This window comes from Manis pentadactyla, chromosome 14, assembly GCF_030020395.1.
Source record: "Manis pentadactyla isolate mManPen7 chromosome 14, mManPen7.hap1, whole genome shotgun sequence".
Lineage (NCBI taxonomy): Eukaryota > Metazoa > Chordata > Mammalia > Pholidota > Manidae > Manis > Manis pentadactyla.
Genome location: NC_080032.1, coordinates 83,525,760 through 83,541,529, shown reverse-complemented (window position 1 = coordinate 83,541,529; position 15,770 = coordinate 83,525,760). Strand labels below are relative to the sequence as shown.

General features: G+C 39.9%; 1 protein-coding gene across 1 annotated transcript; it reads right to left on the bottom strand.

Annotated features, from left to right (window-relative positions):
• Positions 1–1,002: 1,002 nt before the first annotated feature.
• LOC130680661 (uncharacterized) lies at positions 1,003–2,854 on the bottom strand. Its single transcript, XM_057491728.1, has 2 exons — positions 2,131–2,854; positions 1,003–1,705 (listed from the first exon to the last, which is right to left on the bottom strand). Exons 1-2 carry the CDS (start codon positions 2,643–2,645, stop codon positions 1,471–1,473), a joined length of 750 nt encoding a protein of 249 aa, XP_057347711.1. The 5' UTR covers positions 2,646–2,854; the 3' UTR covers positions 1,003–1,470.
• Between the last annotated feature and the right edge of the window lie 12,916 nt (positions 2,855–15,770).

Sequence of the window (15,770 nt, the reverse complement as noted above, 5' to 3'; positions counted from 1 at the left end):
TCTGTTTGCGGTCCTGCCGCCCAAGGCATCTGCTGCCTCTGTCACCTCATGGTTTGGCCACTGGGCCTGCTGAGGCTTTCAAGGCTGCGACATTTTGAGTTAATTTTCCTGGCCTCCATGGCCTTCACTGTCCTGTGACTCCTTGAGGCACCGTGCGGGATTAAAGAATATCAGCGTCCCCGGTGGAAATCTGTGATTTTAAAGTGCCTGGCTTCCCTGGTTGGTTTTCTCCAGTCTCAGGAGATCTCAACCCTCCTCGGGGCCGGGCTGCTCCCCTCCCTCCCGCCTGTGACCCTCCCTCCCACCTGCTCTCCTGCACCATTTTTTTTTATTGCTGAACCTTACTTTTTAATTTTTGTATTTATTTTTTATTTGTATTTTGCTATCATTCATGTACAATTGCATGAACAACATAATGGTTACTAGACTCCCCCCATCATCAAGTCCCCCCCACATACCCCATTACAGTCACTGCCCTTCAGCGTAGTAAGATGCTATAGAATCACTACTTGTCTTCTCTGTGTTGTACAGCCCTCCCTGTGCCCCCCGCCTCCATTATGTCTGCTAATCATAATGTCCCTTTTTCCCCCTTATCCCTCCCTTCCCACCCACTCTCCCCAGTCCCTTTCCCTTTGGTAACTGTTAGTCCATTCTTGGGTTCTGTGAGTCTGTTGCTGTTTTGTTCCTTCAGTTTTTCCTTTGTTCTTATACTCCACAGATGAGTGACATCATTTGGTATTTGTCTTTCTCTGCTTGGATTATCTCACTGTGCATAATCCCCTCTAGCTCCATCCATGTTGCTGCAAATGGTAGGATCTGTTTCTTTCTTATGGCTGAATAATATTCCATTGTGTATATGTACCACATCTTCTTTATCCATTCATCTACTGATGGACACTTAGGTTGCTTCTATATCTTGGCTATTGTAAATAGTGCCGCGATAAACATAGGGGCGCATCTGTCTTTTTGAAACTGGGCTCCTGCATTCTTAGGGTAAATTCCTAGGAGTGGAATTCCTGGGTCAAATGGTATTTCTGTTTTGAGGTTTTTGAGGAACCTCCATACTGCTTTCCACAATGGTTGAACTAGTTTACATTCCCACCAGCAGTGTAGGAAGATTCACCTTTCTCCGCATCCTCACCAGCATTTGTTGTTTGTCTTTTGGATGGTGGCGATCCTTACTGGTGTGAGGTGACATCTCATTGTCTCTATCACCATTTTGAGTGTGAACTTCACTGAGGCTCCTAATTTTTATCTTTAATTTTGCCATGAGCATTTTTTGGAAGTTATAGTAAAGATATAATTTCATGTTCTCCTTTTGTCAAAAAGAAATATTTTAATAGAGGGAAGAAAAGGGTACTTCTTTTAAGGAAATTCAAAGGCCAGGAAGAAAAAGTTGGTGTTGAAATTTGAGTACTCTGTGTGCGCAGGCACCTAGGGATAAAAATAAGCACAAATGGACCTGATGTACTAGCTCATCGTCTTTGATTCGGTTCGCCTAGTGAGGACCTGGTGTCGCAGGGAAAGGGTGAAGAAGGGGCAGGAAACTGAGGTACAGTAGCTGCTCACCAAGCCATTGCGAACATCATCTTCTCTAGACTTAAACTTTTCAGCCACCTTGTATACCTTACAGCCATCCCGTGACTTGCTGATTGGCATGAAGTGCCCTAAGAGTACCGAAGAGAAGGACTGAAGTCGACCACTTCTGTCAAACAGAAAAGACAAATCAATAGAAGTAGAGCCTGTTTCCTCAAGAAAGCCAAAAAGTCCACCGAAAGAGACTTTTCCAGCATTATTTTTTTAGGCCATCTGGAGACCTTATTTTAAGTTATTTAACATTTAGAAGAGTTGTGGATTACTGGGTGAACATGGAAGGGAACTAACATGACTGTTTGATCAGCAAAGGAGAAATAGCAGTGGTAGGCAGAAGTGTCACCATTTGATGCATTTTAAATCAAACAGTATCTGATGGGCAGTGGATTTGGACGGGGGATCCTGAATCTAGGCTGCTTCAGGGTTAATTGTTGATTACTGTTACAAAAAGTTAATTCATTAATGTTACAAAACTGCCTTGGGAAACCAAAGTCCCATTGGTAGCCCCTCATATAACTTTAGCCCCATCTTCCTTACCCTGAATCTGTCTTCAGGACACTGAGTCCAGTACGCACAGCCCCTCTTGTCCTGTAACAAAAAGAGATCCAGTGTGAAGGCCCGGCCCTCTGGGAACGCAGCGCTGTGGGCGATGCCCAGCGTGAGTTACAGACAGTCGGGCCCAGCCCTGATGGACGTGACTGAGGAAGAGCCTTCCCTTGGTTCATGGCTGCTACGGAGCCAGAATCACCGCTTGTCAACTCGTGGCTGCGTGACCTCCTCCAGCTTTCAGGAGAAAAGGTCTGACACTGCCCAACCCCCCACAGCCTTTGCTTCTGTTGTTCATGACAAGAGCCTCCACTCGGGCCAGACTGGAGCCCGGCGGCTCTGCCTGCCGCCCCAGGGCTCTTCCCCTCTGAGCCAGTACAGCGGCTGGTGCAGAGATTACATTTAATGTCACCCCCAATTAACCTGACGGGAGACAGCCCTCCCAGACCCTCCCGGGACTCAGAGAAAAGAAGAGGCTTAGGGTGGGAAACTGAGAAGGCTTTCATGTTCCTGGTCCTTTTGCAGGCAAATTTTTCAGAAAATTGCTCTTTTATTGTTTCCAGGCACTGAACTCACAGTGTGTCAGCCAAAGCCTGGCAGGTACTGTCAGCCCATCCATCATCTTTTATGGGGTGAGAGCCTCTGGGAAACACGAGGACCACTCAGCAAGCTGGAAATGTGAATGACATGGTCCAAGTAAACACCAAGTCTACATGCTTGCGTGTTATCTTGCAATTTGTTCATTGAGATAAAAATAACAGGGAACTTTGTTTCAACAGAAAGAGTGCACATGCATGTGTGTGTGTGTGTGTGTGTGTGTGTGTGTGTGTGTGTGTGCGCCAAAATACATGGGGAATTTTCCAAAGTAATTAATATGTAGTTCCTATCAACCTTTCTCAGAGAAGCCATTCTGTCCTCTGGAAGTGGGACTATATGTAGTCCAGAATTATTACAGTCTTTACTAAAGTAATGGGGTATTGGATATTTCTCTATATACAAATGAGTTTATTACTTAATTACTTAACTTTTTATCCATACAACAATTGAGTAACATTTGTTATCCAGTAAACAATATCAACAACATAACTGACAGATGAGAAATAACTACACTTGCTTGTCCAATCACTTTTTAATTTTAGGAATATGTTAAGTATAGTTTACAAAATCCCTATTGGATTATGAACTCTTATTTTACTGAATTAATCATTACAAGAGCAAGAGATAGGGTTGACAGATAAATAAATATACAGGACACCCAGTTAATTTTGATTTTCAAATAAATATTTCTTAGCATAATAAAGATCGCGTGTGGCATACAGTAAAAAAATGTATCTGAAATAAATACAAATTTAACTGGTCATACTCTATTTTATCTGACAGCCCCACCAGGAGACCAGTTTCACCTGGAGTGCTTCTAGTGTTTTTACATCAGTACCTATCTAACATCCTGGCTTGCCCTTTAGAAACTAACCACTTCTTGACAATTGATTTAACTCTTGGATGTCAGCAAGGAAACTATTAAGAAGGAAACTGAAAAAGAGCGAAGGTTGACTATGTTGCCATTGATTTTTCAGGTTTTCACAGTCAATTCACTGCTTTTTATTCTTCATTCTGTTTTTGTAATAATGTACCTTGATGGGTTTTTTTTCTCCCAGAAGGACTTCTTCACCCCAACAAATTTCTTAATTACTCTAAAGTAGAAATATAAACACTAAAGTAGAAATATAAACCCAGGTAAGACAAAACAATAGGAGAAACAAGAATTTCATGCTCATCTTTGAAATTGATTACATTGCTGTAATTGTGTCAAAAAAGGTTTTTCTAAAATGAGATATTGAATTAGATGAGTGACATTGTTTCATTTAATGTCAAAGAGGGTATCTTGAATTTGATTTTTAAATGCTTTTTATAACCCTTGTTTAGAAGTTTTCTAAAGACGGTTTTCATCCTAAGAAATTATTATGTCTAAGTTTCAATTGAGAAGAAAATAAAAACATTTTTTACTTGTACAATTATAATTATTTTAAAAACCATCTTTCAACATCTTTTTGAGGATATTGTGTTTCTTGTGTGAAATCTGTGTTAGGTGAAGCTATATCACACTTCATTAGAGTCGATCAAAAGTAGATACAAGAGATCCTAAAACTTTATTTTATAGTAAAAATAGCATTCAATGATTTTTCTTACCAGTTCCAATTACCCATCAGAATAAAGGTTCTCTAGCAGTGATTCTTCTAGGAAGGCTGCATACATTTGTCATTTTAAAAAGTCTTCCTATTACGATACAATATCACTTATGGTAAAAACTTCTTTAAAAATTCAGTTTGAATTCTAAATAATATCTTCATTCATATATGAGACTGAACCATCTATAAAGTTGATATTTTTATAAGTCAAGATTGGCTGAATATCTGCAATTTTTCATATGATTCTGTCAAATAATTATTTTTAAAACTTCATTTGTGGAGCTATATTACACATATAAAATGTGCCCGTTTAAAGAGTATAGTCTCTTCAATAAACGGTGTTGGGAAAACTGGACCACTATCTTATACCATCCACAAGTTACCCCAAATGGATTGAGGACTTGAATGTAGTGCCAGAAACCATGAAACTCCTAGAAGAAAACATAGGAGGTAAGCACCTGGATGTGCATCCTGGTGATGATTTTTTGGGCTTGACACCAAAAGCAAAGGCAACAAAAACAAAAATACTCAAGTGGGACTACATCAGATTGAAAAGCTTCTGTACCTCAAAGGAAACCATCAACAAAATGCAAAAGCAACCTACCAAATAAGAGGAAAATATTTGCAAATCATATATCTGATAAGGAGTTAATTTCCAAAATATATAAAGAACTCATGTAACTCAGTACCAAAAAGCAAACAGTCCAATTAAAACAGCAGAGGATATGAATAGACATTGTCCAAAGAAGACATACAGAGGCCAACAGGCGCATGAAGAGATGCTAGGCATCACTAATCATCCAGGAAATGCAAAGCAAAACCACAATCAGATATCACTTCACACTGTTAGGATGGCTTTTATTAAAACAGAAAGAATATGTGTTGGCAAGGATGTAGAGAAAAAGAACTCTTGTGCACTGTTGCTAGGAATGTAAATTGGCACACCCATGATGGAGAACAGTATGGAGTGTCCTTAAAAAATTAAATATAGAACTACCATATGATTTAGCATTTCTACTTCTGGGTATTTTTCTGAAGAAAACAAAAATACTAAGTTGAAAAGCCACATGCACTCCTATGTTCATTACTGCATTATTTACAGTAGCCAAGACCTGGAAGCAACCTAAGTGTCCAGTGATGGATGAAAGGATAAAGAAAATAGGATACCTCTATTTCACATATAAAGTGGAATATTATTCAGCCATAAAAAGAATGAAATCTTGCCATTTGTGACATGGACCTTGAAGGCATTATGCTAAGTTAAATAAGTCAGAGAAAGTGAATACTATATGGTATCATTTTTACATGGAATCTAAAAACAAAACAAGACAACAAAAACCCAAGCTCATTGATACAGAGAGCAGATTGGCAGTTGCCAGAAGTCGGGGAGGGTCAATATGGATAAAAGGGGTCAAAAGGTACAAGCTTCCAGTTGTAAAATAAATAAGTCATGATGATGTAATGTATAGCATGATGATTACTGCAGTTAATAATACTGTATTGCATATCTGAAAGTTGCCAAGTAACTATGTGTGGTTATGGATGTGACCTAGACTAATTGTGGTAATCTTTTCCCAATATATACAAATATCAAATAATTATGTTGTACACCTGAAACTAATATAAAGTATGTCAAACTCAATAAAAAATAAGAGTACAGTTCAAAGACAAAGGCACATGTTTATGTAACTGCCACTACAATCAAAATATAAAGCATTTTCATTACCCTAAACATTTCCTCCTCTTCCCAGTTAATCCCTGCTTCCCTTGATGAGGCAGCCGTGGGGTTACTTTCCTATTCCTATAGACTAGGTTCGTCATTCCAAAATGTTATCTAGATTGAATAATAACATATGTACTTTTCGTGTCTAGTTTCTTTTACTCAGGAGAATATGTTTGATCTTCACCCACACTGTTGCATTTAGCAGTATTTCATTCTTTTTCATTGCTGAGTGGTACTGAATGGTGTGAATACAACAGAATTTATTTACCCACTAACCTACTGATAGACATCTAGATTGCTTCCAATCAGAATCTTACTACAAAGCTGCTATGAATGTTTGTGTACAAATCTTTGTGTAAATATATGTTTTCATTCCAGCAGGTAAATACGTAGGAGTGGAACAGCTTGGTTATATTTTTCATAGGAAACTGTCAAACTATTTTCCGAAGTGTCTGTACCATTTTACATTCCCATCAGCAATGTAGGGGAGTGTCACATGCTCTGCATCCTTGCCACATTTGATAAAACAAGTTTTTATTTTAGCTCTTCTAAGTGAGTGTATTGCAGTATCTCACTATTGCTTTCATTTGCTTTTCTGAATGATTCTGGAATTTTAAGTGCTTTGCCATGAGCTTACTGGCCATTCTTGAACATTTTTTTGTGAAGTATGTGTTAAAGGTATTTTTTCCATCTTTTAATCAGATTGCTTTAGTATTATGATTTCCTTACATATTTTATAAAGAAGTGTTGGTTATATGACTTGACAATATTTTCTTCTAGTTGTAACTGGTCTTTTCATTTTTTTAATGGCTTCTCTTAAAGAGCAGGAGTTCTTTTTTCTTTTTTCTTTTTTTCTTTGGTATCATTAATCTACAATTATATGAGCAACATTATGGTTACTAGACTCCCCCCATCAAGTCCCCCCCACATACCCCATTACAGACACTGTCCATCAGCGTAGTAAGATGCTATAGAATCACTACTTGTCTTCTCTGTGTTGCACAGCCCTCCCCGTGCCCCCCCCCCACATTATACATGCTAATCGTAATGTCCCTTTTCCCCCCTTATACCTCCCTTCCCACCCATCCTCCCCAGTCCCTTTCCCTTTGGTAACTGTTAGTCCATTCTTGGGTTCTGTGAGTCTGCTGCTGTTTTGTTCCTTCAGTTTTTCTTTGTTCTTATACTCCACATATGAGTGAAATCATTTGGTACTTGTCCTTCTCCACTTGGCTTATTTCACTGAGCATAATACCCTCTAGCTCCATCCATGTTGTTGCGAATGGTAGGATTTGTTTTCTTATGGCTGAATAATACTCCATTGTGTATATGTACCACATCTTCTTTATCCATTCATCTACTGATGGACACTTAGGTTGCTTCCATTTCTTGGCTATTGTAAATAGTGCTGCAATAAACATAGGGGTGCATATGTCTTTTTGAAACTGGGCTCCTGCATTCTTAGGGTAAATTCCTAGGAGTGGAATTCCTGGGTCAAATGATATTTCTATTTTGAGTTTTTTGAGGAACCTCCATACTGCTTTCCACAATGGTTGAACTAATTTACACTCCCACCAGCAGTGTAGGAGGGTTAGAGCAGGAGTTCTTAAGTTTGATGAAGTATAACTTATCAAGTTATTTTCTTTTATGATTCATGTTTTTTGCATTCTAAGAAATCTTTGCATGACCCAAGGTCATGATGATGTTTTCTTTTGTTTTCTTCCAGACTTTCATAGTTTAAGCTTTATAGTTACATCTGTGATCCTTTTGAAATTAATTTCTCTGTATGGTATAAAGTAAGGAAGGGTTCAGGTTCATTTTGCTTTCCCATGGATATCAAGTTCTTCACTCATCATTTGTTGAAAAAACTGTCTTTTCCCCTTAAATTACTTTTGCACCTTTGTCAAAGATCAGTTGACTATGTTTGTATGGATCTGTTTCTGGACTCTATTTTGTTCCATCTGTATGTTTATCAATAGGCCAATATGACACTGCATCTTGTGGCTTTATGACGTCTTGAATTCAGGTAATAGAATTCATACAGCTTTGTTCATCTTATTCAAAATCATTTCATTTTTCTAAGTCCTTTATATTTCCATATGAATCTTAGAATCAGTTTTTCAAACCCTCCCCTCCCTCAGGAAAAAAAGATGTCCGGGATTTGATTGGAATTATGTTGAACTCATTGATCAATGTATTAAAAATTAGTATCTTAGCCACGTTGAATCTCCCAATCCATGAACATGGTGTTTATCCCCATTTATTTAGGTCTTTGGTTTCTCTCAGCAATGCTTTCTGATTTTTGTTGTTGTTTATTTTTACAGATCTGGAATATAGTGTGTCAGATTCATCCCTAAGGATTTCATGGTTTTTGATGTCATTGAAATGGTTTTCTTCTTAATTTACTTTTCCAATTTTTGTTGCTAGTATTGAGAAATAACAGTTTTTAAAAATTTGACTCTGTATAATATGATCTTGCCAAATTCACTTATTATTTCTAGTACTTTTTCTACATTCCTAATGATTTTCTATACCCCAAACCATGTAGTCCACCAATAAGGCACTTGTACTTCTTGTCCAATGCGTATTTACGTCACATCTTTTTGTGCCTTGACACATTAGAAATGACACTGTTAAATAGAAGTGAGAAAGAACATCCATGAAATCTGACCAATCTTAGAGAGGAAACAGTTGATCCTTAATCACTGAATATGTTACTAACCATAGTTTTTCTATAGGTCTTCTATTTTTATTTATGAAATTGAACTAAAAAATATTTGGTATTTTTGCATCTGTATACATATGAGATTTCAGTTTTGTTAGTTTTCATGTCCTGTCTTGGGTTTTGGGGACAGCACACTTCTGGATTTAGAGAAGAGTTGAGAAGTTTTATAGCGTTTTTTTTTCCTAAAAGGTTTTTTACAGTGTGGCTGTTACATTTTATAGTGGGATTTGATTGAGTTCACTACTAAAATTCTCTTGTGCCTAGCCTTTTCTTTATGGGGATTTTTTAAAAATTATAAATTCAATTGATTTCTGCTACTACCTTCATTATAATTTTTTTCTGTGTACTAACTCAGGGTGTGGCTTGTTTATGGGTTTGGCTGAGAAATTCTTAGGGGATCCCAGAAACAGACTGCGTCCTCTTTGGGGTGATTTCTTGAGGCAAGGATTAATGCAGAGTAGTTGAAAAGGAAGTGTTATGTGGAGCACAAGACATGCTGAGATTGCTGTTGCCTAACTAATGAGATGATATTGTAGTTGTCAGAACCCCACACCCCCATCTTGTAGCCATCCTGACTAGTCCAGAAAAACAATCTCACTGAAAAGATCTATACAACTGCTGTGATGTCTAGATAAGTCTCAAAATAAGAGTTTGACAACAGACCTTGTTGCCCCTTTTGTCAAATGGCAGTGGCTGCCTGGTAGCACTTAAAACCCTGGGAGTCCACACTAGGCACCTGTAATATCCATGAAGAAGACCAGGGGGATGGTCGGATTTCTAGAACGTTTTGAAGACATAATCCCAAACTAGTGAACCCAAGCCAGGAATACTTCTCTCACTGTCCGGGGTCTCACCTGAGAGACCCAGATGCCATCTCTTATAGTTCAGAGATGGCTGTGCATCACAAAAAATAACAGCTATGGCACAGAGAGTGCATAGATTAGCTGATAGGGAGTTCAGAGCAGGGAGATTGTCCAATGCTGTATGCTTATCTGTGGAAGTATATTTTGTAAGTTTTGGCCAAGTTTTTAAAGTTCCCCCCTGCCAACTGTAGGATGGTGTTCCTAAGTGGTAAATCTCTGGATCATATTCATTCTTCATCTTGTGAGTTATAGGATACACACTTCAGTGAGATGTGATCCATAAAAGGTGGAGGGATCTGGAATATATGAAAGTCTCCCACTTTACCCTGTAGTCATAAATCAGATTTGTTTGTGGTAAACAAGTAAAGGTTTAGTTCTCTAGAGGGGGTATAGGCACTTTTGAGGCTATAGGTGTTTAAGATCATAGAAGTTTGCCAGTTGTCTGTCCCTTGAGGAGGGCAGAGTTCTTAGTAAAGGTGAGAAACTCTGAGGATAGCAAGTGAGGAGAAGTCGATCCCATGTTTATCTCTACCTCTGTGCTGTCCCCTAGCTCCAGGAACAGTACTGTGATTGTTTTGCAGTATTATATTGCTGCTTTGGGTCAAGGTTGGGAGTGTCTGAGGGCGGTTAGAGATGACTGGTGTTGGGGCCTTTTTTTGATACTGGGGGAGATGAGTAAACATACCAGTGGGGTTTGTTATCAATAGTGTGCTCCTTATAACATGACTGAGTTTGCTCTTACTAGTTAATGATAATTCTTGTAAGAGAGAAAATAAAGGTCAGGTGCTACCTTACTTCATCTGCAAAGCCATTACCCTGTTTCCCTTTTGTGCTAAGAACATCTCCAAATATTTGGTCAAATCTGGTGGATGTATTAGGGAAGCGGTTTCCAGTTCTAGCCCTTGCTTATAAAGAAGCCCCCTTTTTCTAGGCCATGCACAGAAATGAGGGTAATGCAGCCTGTCTATGAATCTATCCAGAACATTGTCAGAAGGAATTGAGATGATTTTCAAGATTTCCCATGGATTTGCCCTTCCTTTGATTGTAAACCAGACTGATATCCTTGCAGTCCTTACTGGAAATGCAAGGATGGCCCAAGTTAAGCAGCCTTGTCCTTCGTCTTACGTTTTCTGTTGTCTCTGTTCTGTTTGAAGGAATCAGGAACAGTTAGATCCTTTGCAGAGCCTCCCGTTCAACATTTTAGAGTCAGGCTTTAGCATCTGGAGACCCTACTAATGAAGGTGTTCCATTTGATTTAGGGCAGGCAGGCTAGAATTTTTAGGTCCTAGCAGTATTATAAATTCTTGGCAATTTTTTGTCTTTTCTCTTGCAACCTGGGGAAATCCTTTTGCTTAAAACCTACCTGTTCCTTATCGTCCTTTGGCAGACCTATTTTTAGAAGAACTTCTACTTTGGGGATGGAAGCAGAGCAGGAGGATATTTCGGGCCAAAGGGCTTTTGGGAAAACGGCAGAGGATTCTGAAGAGATCAAGAACTTGGAGGAGTTCGGTGGGGTACAGGAAAAGACAAGATTTTAATGGAACCAAATGTTCTTCAGTTCCTCATTTTTGATTAGCTTTAGGCAAAAAAAAAAATCCTTTAATGAAGCTATTTTGAAGTCAGAATTTTGGTTAGAAGCTTCTTACCACTAAAAAAAGGGCAAACCATTAAATATTAGGAATTGTCTTACCATTTTGTTCAAGTTATCTCTAAGATGAACAATTTTAATCACATTCAGAGTGCCTCCAAATGGCTGCTTACATTCCAAATTATCTTTAGCGAAGTTGCACCATGTTGTAAGATACACAGAAGAATTTAGGTTATCATGAGACTGCATACCAGACAAAGACCTCTGGTCAGGAACTTTTACACCTCTCGTCTCAGGCGCCCAGTCAGAATTCAGCCACCTCTGACCTCAGACCTCACAAATGTCACCCTCCAGTAAACTGGAGCTCTTGTTAACTTCATCTCCCAAAGCAACTCTCAGGAACACAAAGATGGGACAGAGGGAAAAACAGGACTTGTAAATTTTCTAGAAGATGACCCAAAGTAAAGTTTATTTTTTGAGGATGCTGGCCTGAGAAGACCTTGAAATTGTCAGTTGTCTTGGCTGGTATTGAAAGATAGTGATTGGCATGTACACACCGATTTTAGGTTGGGGCTCGCCTAAAGGAGCTCCTAAGAGACCTCCCTTTTGTTTCTCATTGATGGACGGATGCCCCTGGTAAGTAATGCGGTCAGGCTGGGTTTTAGAGCTGGACTAGAATAGAGTTGGCCAATCTATGGTACTTATTATTGCCCTTAACCTTTCCCTAGCCTGTGGACTACATTGCTAGTCAGTCACAATAATTTTTTTTCTGCTCTGTACAGTGTCCCAAATGATCACCATTGATAGATCATATTGGCCGAATTGAGCATTAACTATGTGCCAGGTACTCTTCTAAGCACTTCATAGCAATTAACTCCCATAATCCTCATGTCAGTGCTTTTGACAGATTATGTAACCCTGCCTGAGGTCACGTACCCTGTCAGACTGGGAAATAACCCCCAGCAGTCTGGCTACAGAACCACGTGTTTTCCTGCTGCGCTTTCACCCCTGGTCAGAGTTAGCTTGTGAACTGCAACCACAGCTGATATCATCAGTGTGCACGTAAAACAGGTCCTTAGTTTTGGGTAAATGTGTCCTTCTGCCGCCATAGCTTGGCCTCTCCCTTGGGACGTCCTCTCCTGGCTCCCTGACAATAAAGAGTTAATGCCCGGGAAGAGGAGGCTTCCAGAAGCCGCTGAGGACCAGGCTGGGTTTCGTTCCACTTGGCTTGTGTTGGCCGATGCCCACGCCTCACCAGTCATTAAATATGGGATTTAAAAATACCATCCCTGGATGTGACCCTTTTAGATCTCAGCTCTAGGAATATACAGTATCAATATTACTTACATAAAGTGTTATTTAAAGTACATTAATTTACACACTTCATACTTTAATAAACAAAACCAAATTGAAATATAGAAAAAATATTTTAATAAAGTAGACATAGGACACCATTGCTCTTTTCTAATGAACTCTTATTATATTTTTCCAAATCCCTTTTCTCATCACTACCGAAAGCTAATTTCTCACTGATGATATCGTAGTGCTTTCCTGGTCACTTCTGAAGAATGATAAAATAAGGCATTTGTCCGGCCAATGGGTTTCAGTTCCTGGCAAGTGCACTATGGATCCAATGTGACCAAAGAAATGAAAGCAGAACGTTCTTGGGGTGGAAGGGTTCTACCCAACTTTATTCCCATGGTGGCAGGTCAGTCACTAGAATCCCATCCACTCAGAGCAAGTCTGCGTGCAGCAAGCCGGTCCCTGCCTCAGGGCCTTTCCACCCCCACAGCCGTCTCAGTTTCTGTCCCCAGCGCTGCCACCGCTCCAGTCTGGTCTCTGCTCTCCTGCAGCCCTGCCACCATGTTGCCCAGAGCACTGGGCAGAGCTCTTTATATAGTCAGATAACAACGTATTGCCCACACGTGTGTAGTTAGCAAGCCAACCAGGGCCAGCTGAGAATCCTGGCCATAGGAACCTTCACTTTATCCACAGCATTTCTCCTTAATTTTTAAAATACAATCATCTGATTACAAGTTCTCAGTGGAATGAAACTTTACTTGTATGACCCTTGTTTCTGGTGCAGACTTGCCTGGTTAGGACAATTTCCCCAGCATCTCTGAGCTGTGTCTTATTGTTTATAAGAAGCTGCTGGGCATTTCTGAGAGACCCAGGACCAGAAGCCCTGCAGAGAGCTGGCCCGTGAGTGGGGGCTGCTGCCACCCCAGCCCCAGGAAGGGGAGATCGTTGGTGGGTACTGGAGCTCTCCCTGCTCCTGTCTGCCGGCATAAACACCCAGCTGCCCTTCTGCTCCGAGACCTGTTTCCCTTCAGAACTGATTTGCTGGCTCCTGTATTTGAGTAAACATTGGCATTCCCTCCCTTAACTGCTGACCTGTTCTCTGTGTCAATTCCTTCATTCCTCTCTGCTGCAGATCCTGGCCCCCTGGCAGCTCCCATCACTGACCCGACCAAGGACCAGGCCTGGACCCCATTTTTGCCAAGCCCTGTAGAGAAGGAGTGGCCTCCTCTGAGTTAGTTTCTTCTGAGATGTAATTTAGATACTATAAAAGCTTCCGCTGCATTCAGCCTCGAGTTGAAGCTGGGCTGACAGCTGCGTAAATTGAATTTTAAAAGGACCAGGTTCATTTGGACATACCAGCAACATTGTTATAGAAGAAGAGAACCATTTAACACTGGGAAAATAACAAAAAATGTATATTAGGAATTGTTCTCTATTCATATTTGAAGAGTAAAGAGAAATGATCTTAAGTTGTAGCTACTGAATAACGTTAGATAAAAAACCCGGGGAAGAGAAAGTTGAGAGTAAGAAATTGAAAACATTCCTTGATTGGAGGTTTTAGAAGATTTTCAGTAGTTTTAGGCAAGGCTGTCTGGAGGAGGAGGGTTGACCTCAGAGAGTCCTTCTCGAAGGAAAGCAGGTGGAAGTGGTTCTCAATCAGAAGTCAGGATTTACATCACTCAGTGTAGGGAACCATGTAGAAAGCAAATCCTACATGTAGTGGTAACTGTTGCATGGCTCCAGAGTATGAATTTATTCAACTTCAGTCAGAAATTTATAAAATTCTGTAAATGTGTTATTTTCTTTTTTTTTTTTAAGGTTTGAAGATACAGTACACATTGTAATAGAAAAAGAAAAAAGCGAATTTCCCACCTGTCTCCAAGAAAACCTAAAAACATCCAACTTCTGGAAATCCTCTCTTCTATCCATTTATGAAATTATTCAAACATTTATCCATTCCCTCAATTAACAAATACCTGATTTGCTACGGTGTGCAGGCAGTCTGCCGAGCTCCAGGGGTAGACAGACTGGGGCTGGTCCCCCTTTTGGTAATTGAAAGCTAGCGGTTTACAACAATATGGTTTATAACAATAAAAGATTTTGAAGCAGAAAATATATTTGTAAAGTCCTAGGCTTCTGACTGTAAGTCGGTTGCATTGTTTAAAACTTCATTTTTTCATGGTCTGAGGTGATTTGCATCTATTGTGTTTAACAGATTTGTTCTAGTCTTTACTCCATTGTTACCTTACATATACCATTTTAAGAAGAAAGCATAACAATTGTATCTTTTCACTCTCTACTTGCTTGGAAGCCACATTACTATTTTGTTAAGGGTTCTTTAAGAAGAGACTGGAAAAATGGAGATGCGTCAGTTTGACTCAGCTGTCTCTTGTTCTTTTTTAGAAAATGTGTGTGCGCGCGTGAGAGAGGGAGAAAGACGTGTCTGTAGAATGCGCCTGAAACATCGTTGTAAAGCCTCGTGACTAATTCCTAATCTGTCCTTTTCCAGACAATTCAGTAATCTCAGAACACTTGGAGCCATGTAGCCCCTCATCATTTACATGCTATGGATGTCATTTTTCTGGTTTTTTTTTTAAAGCTTCATTGACAAATAATTTACCCACCATACAATTCATCCTTATAAGGTGTGCAAGTCAGTGGATTTTTTGTGCAGCCACCCCCACAACATAGCGTTAGAACATTCCATGGCTGACCAGAACCCTGTGCTCCCTTATATTAGCCTCTCCCCAGCCCTTGGCAACCAGTACGTTTTCTGCCTGTAGATTTTTAAGCAGGCAATTTTCAACTAGATTTAATCAGTGTTACCATATTTACCATTTAAATTGCATTTTTTCTTCCTCTATCTCTGTGCTTTCTTTGAGAGTCATTTTCATTCTGTTGGAAGACCACCCGCTAGCATTTCCTTTAGTGCAGAGATGGTGATAAACTTTCTGCTTTTATTAGTAAAAGTCTTTTGGTGAGATGATCAAGGCCCCTGGGCACTGGGCTGGAGTCGGAAGTGGTGGCCGACTTCCAGTTCCTCTATGTTTCTAGGGTGCTGCCCCTATTTCTTTGGGGTCCCACCCTGTGTATAGGTTGGCTTACCAGGACACCCATCTTTAGTGGAACCTGGGCTCCAAGTGTTTCATCCTTCTTGGTTCCTGGAGACCGTCAATGCTCTGCTCAGCCTCCCACTCATCCCTGGGGCTCAGAGGGCCCCAGATGTGGAGCCCATTCTCTGTCTTCT

Bases quoted from the DNA above. Each gene is read 5' to 3' on its own strand.
- LOC130680661 (XM_057491728.1), bottom strand. From the start codon at position 2,645: ATGAAAGCCTTCTCAGTTTCCCACCCTAAGCCTCTTCTTTTCTCTGAG. The intron at 1,706-2,130 runs GTAAGGAAGATG...TCTGTTTGACAG, and splicing joins GTCCTGAAGACAGATTCAGG to AAGTGGTCGACTTCAGTCCT.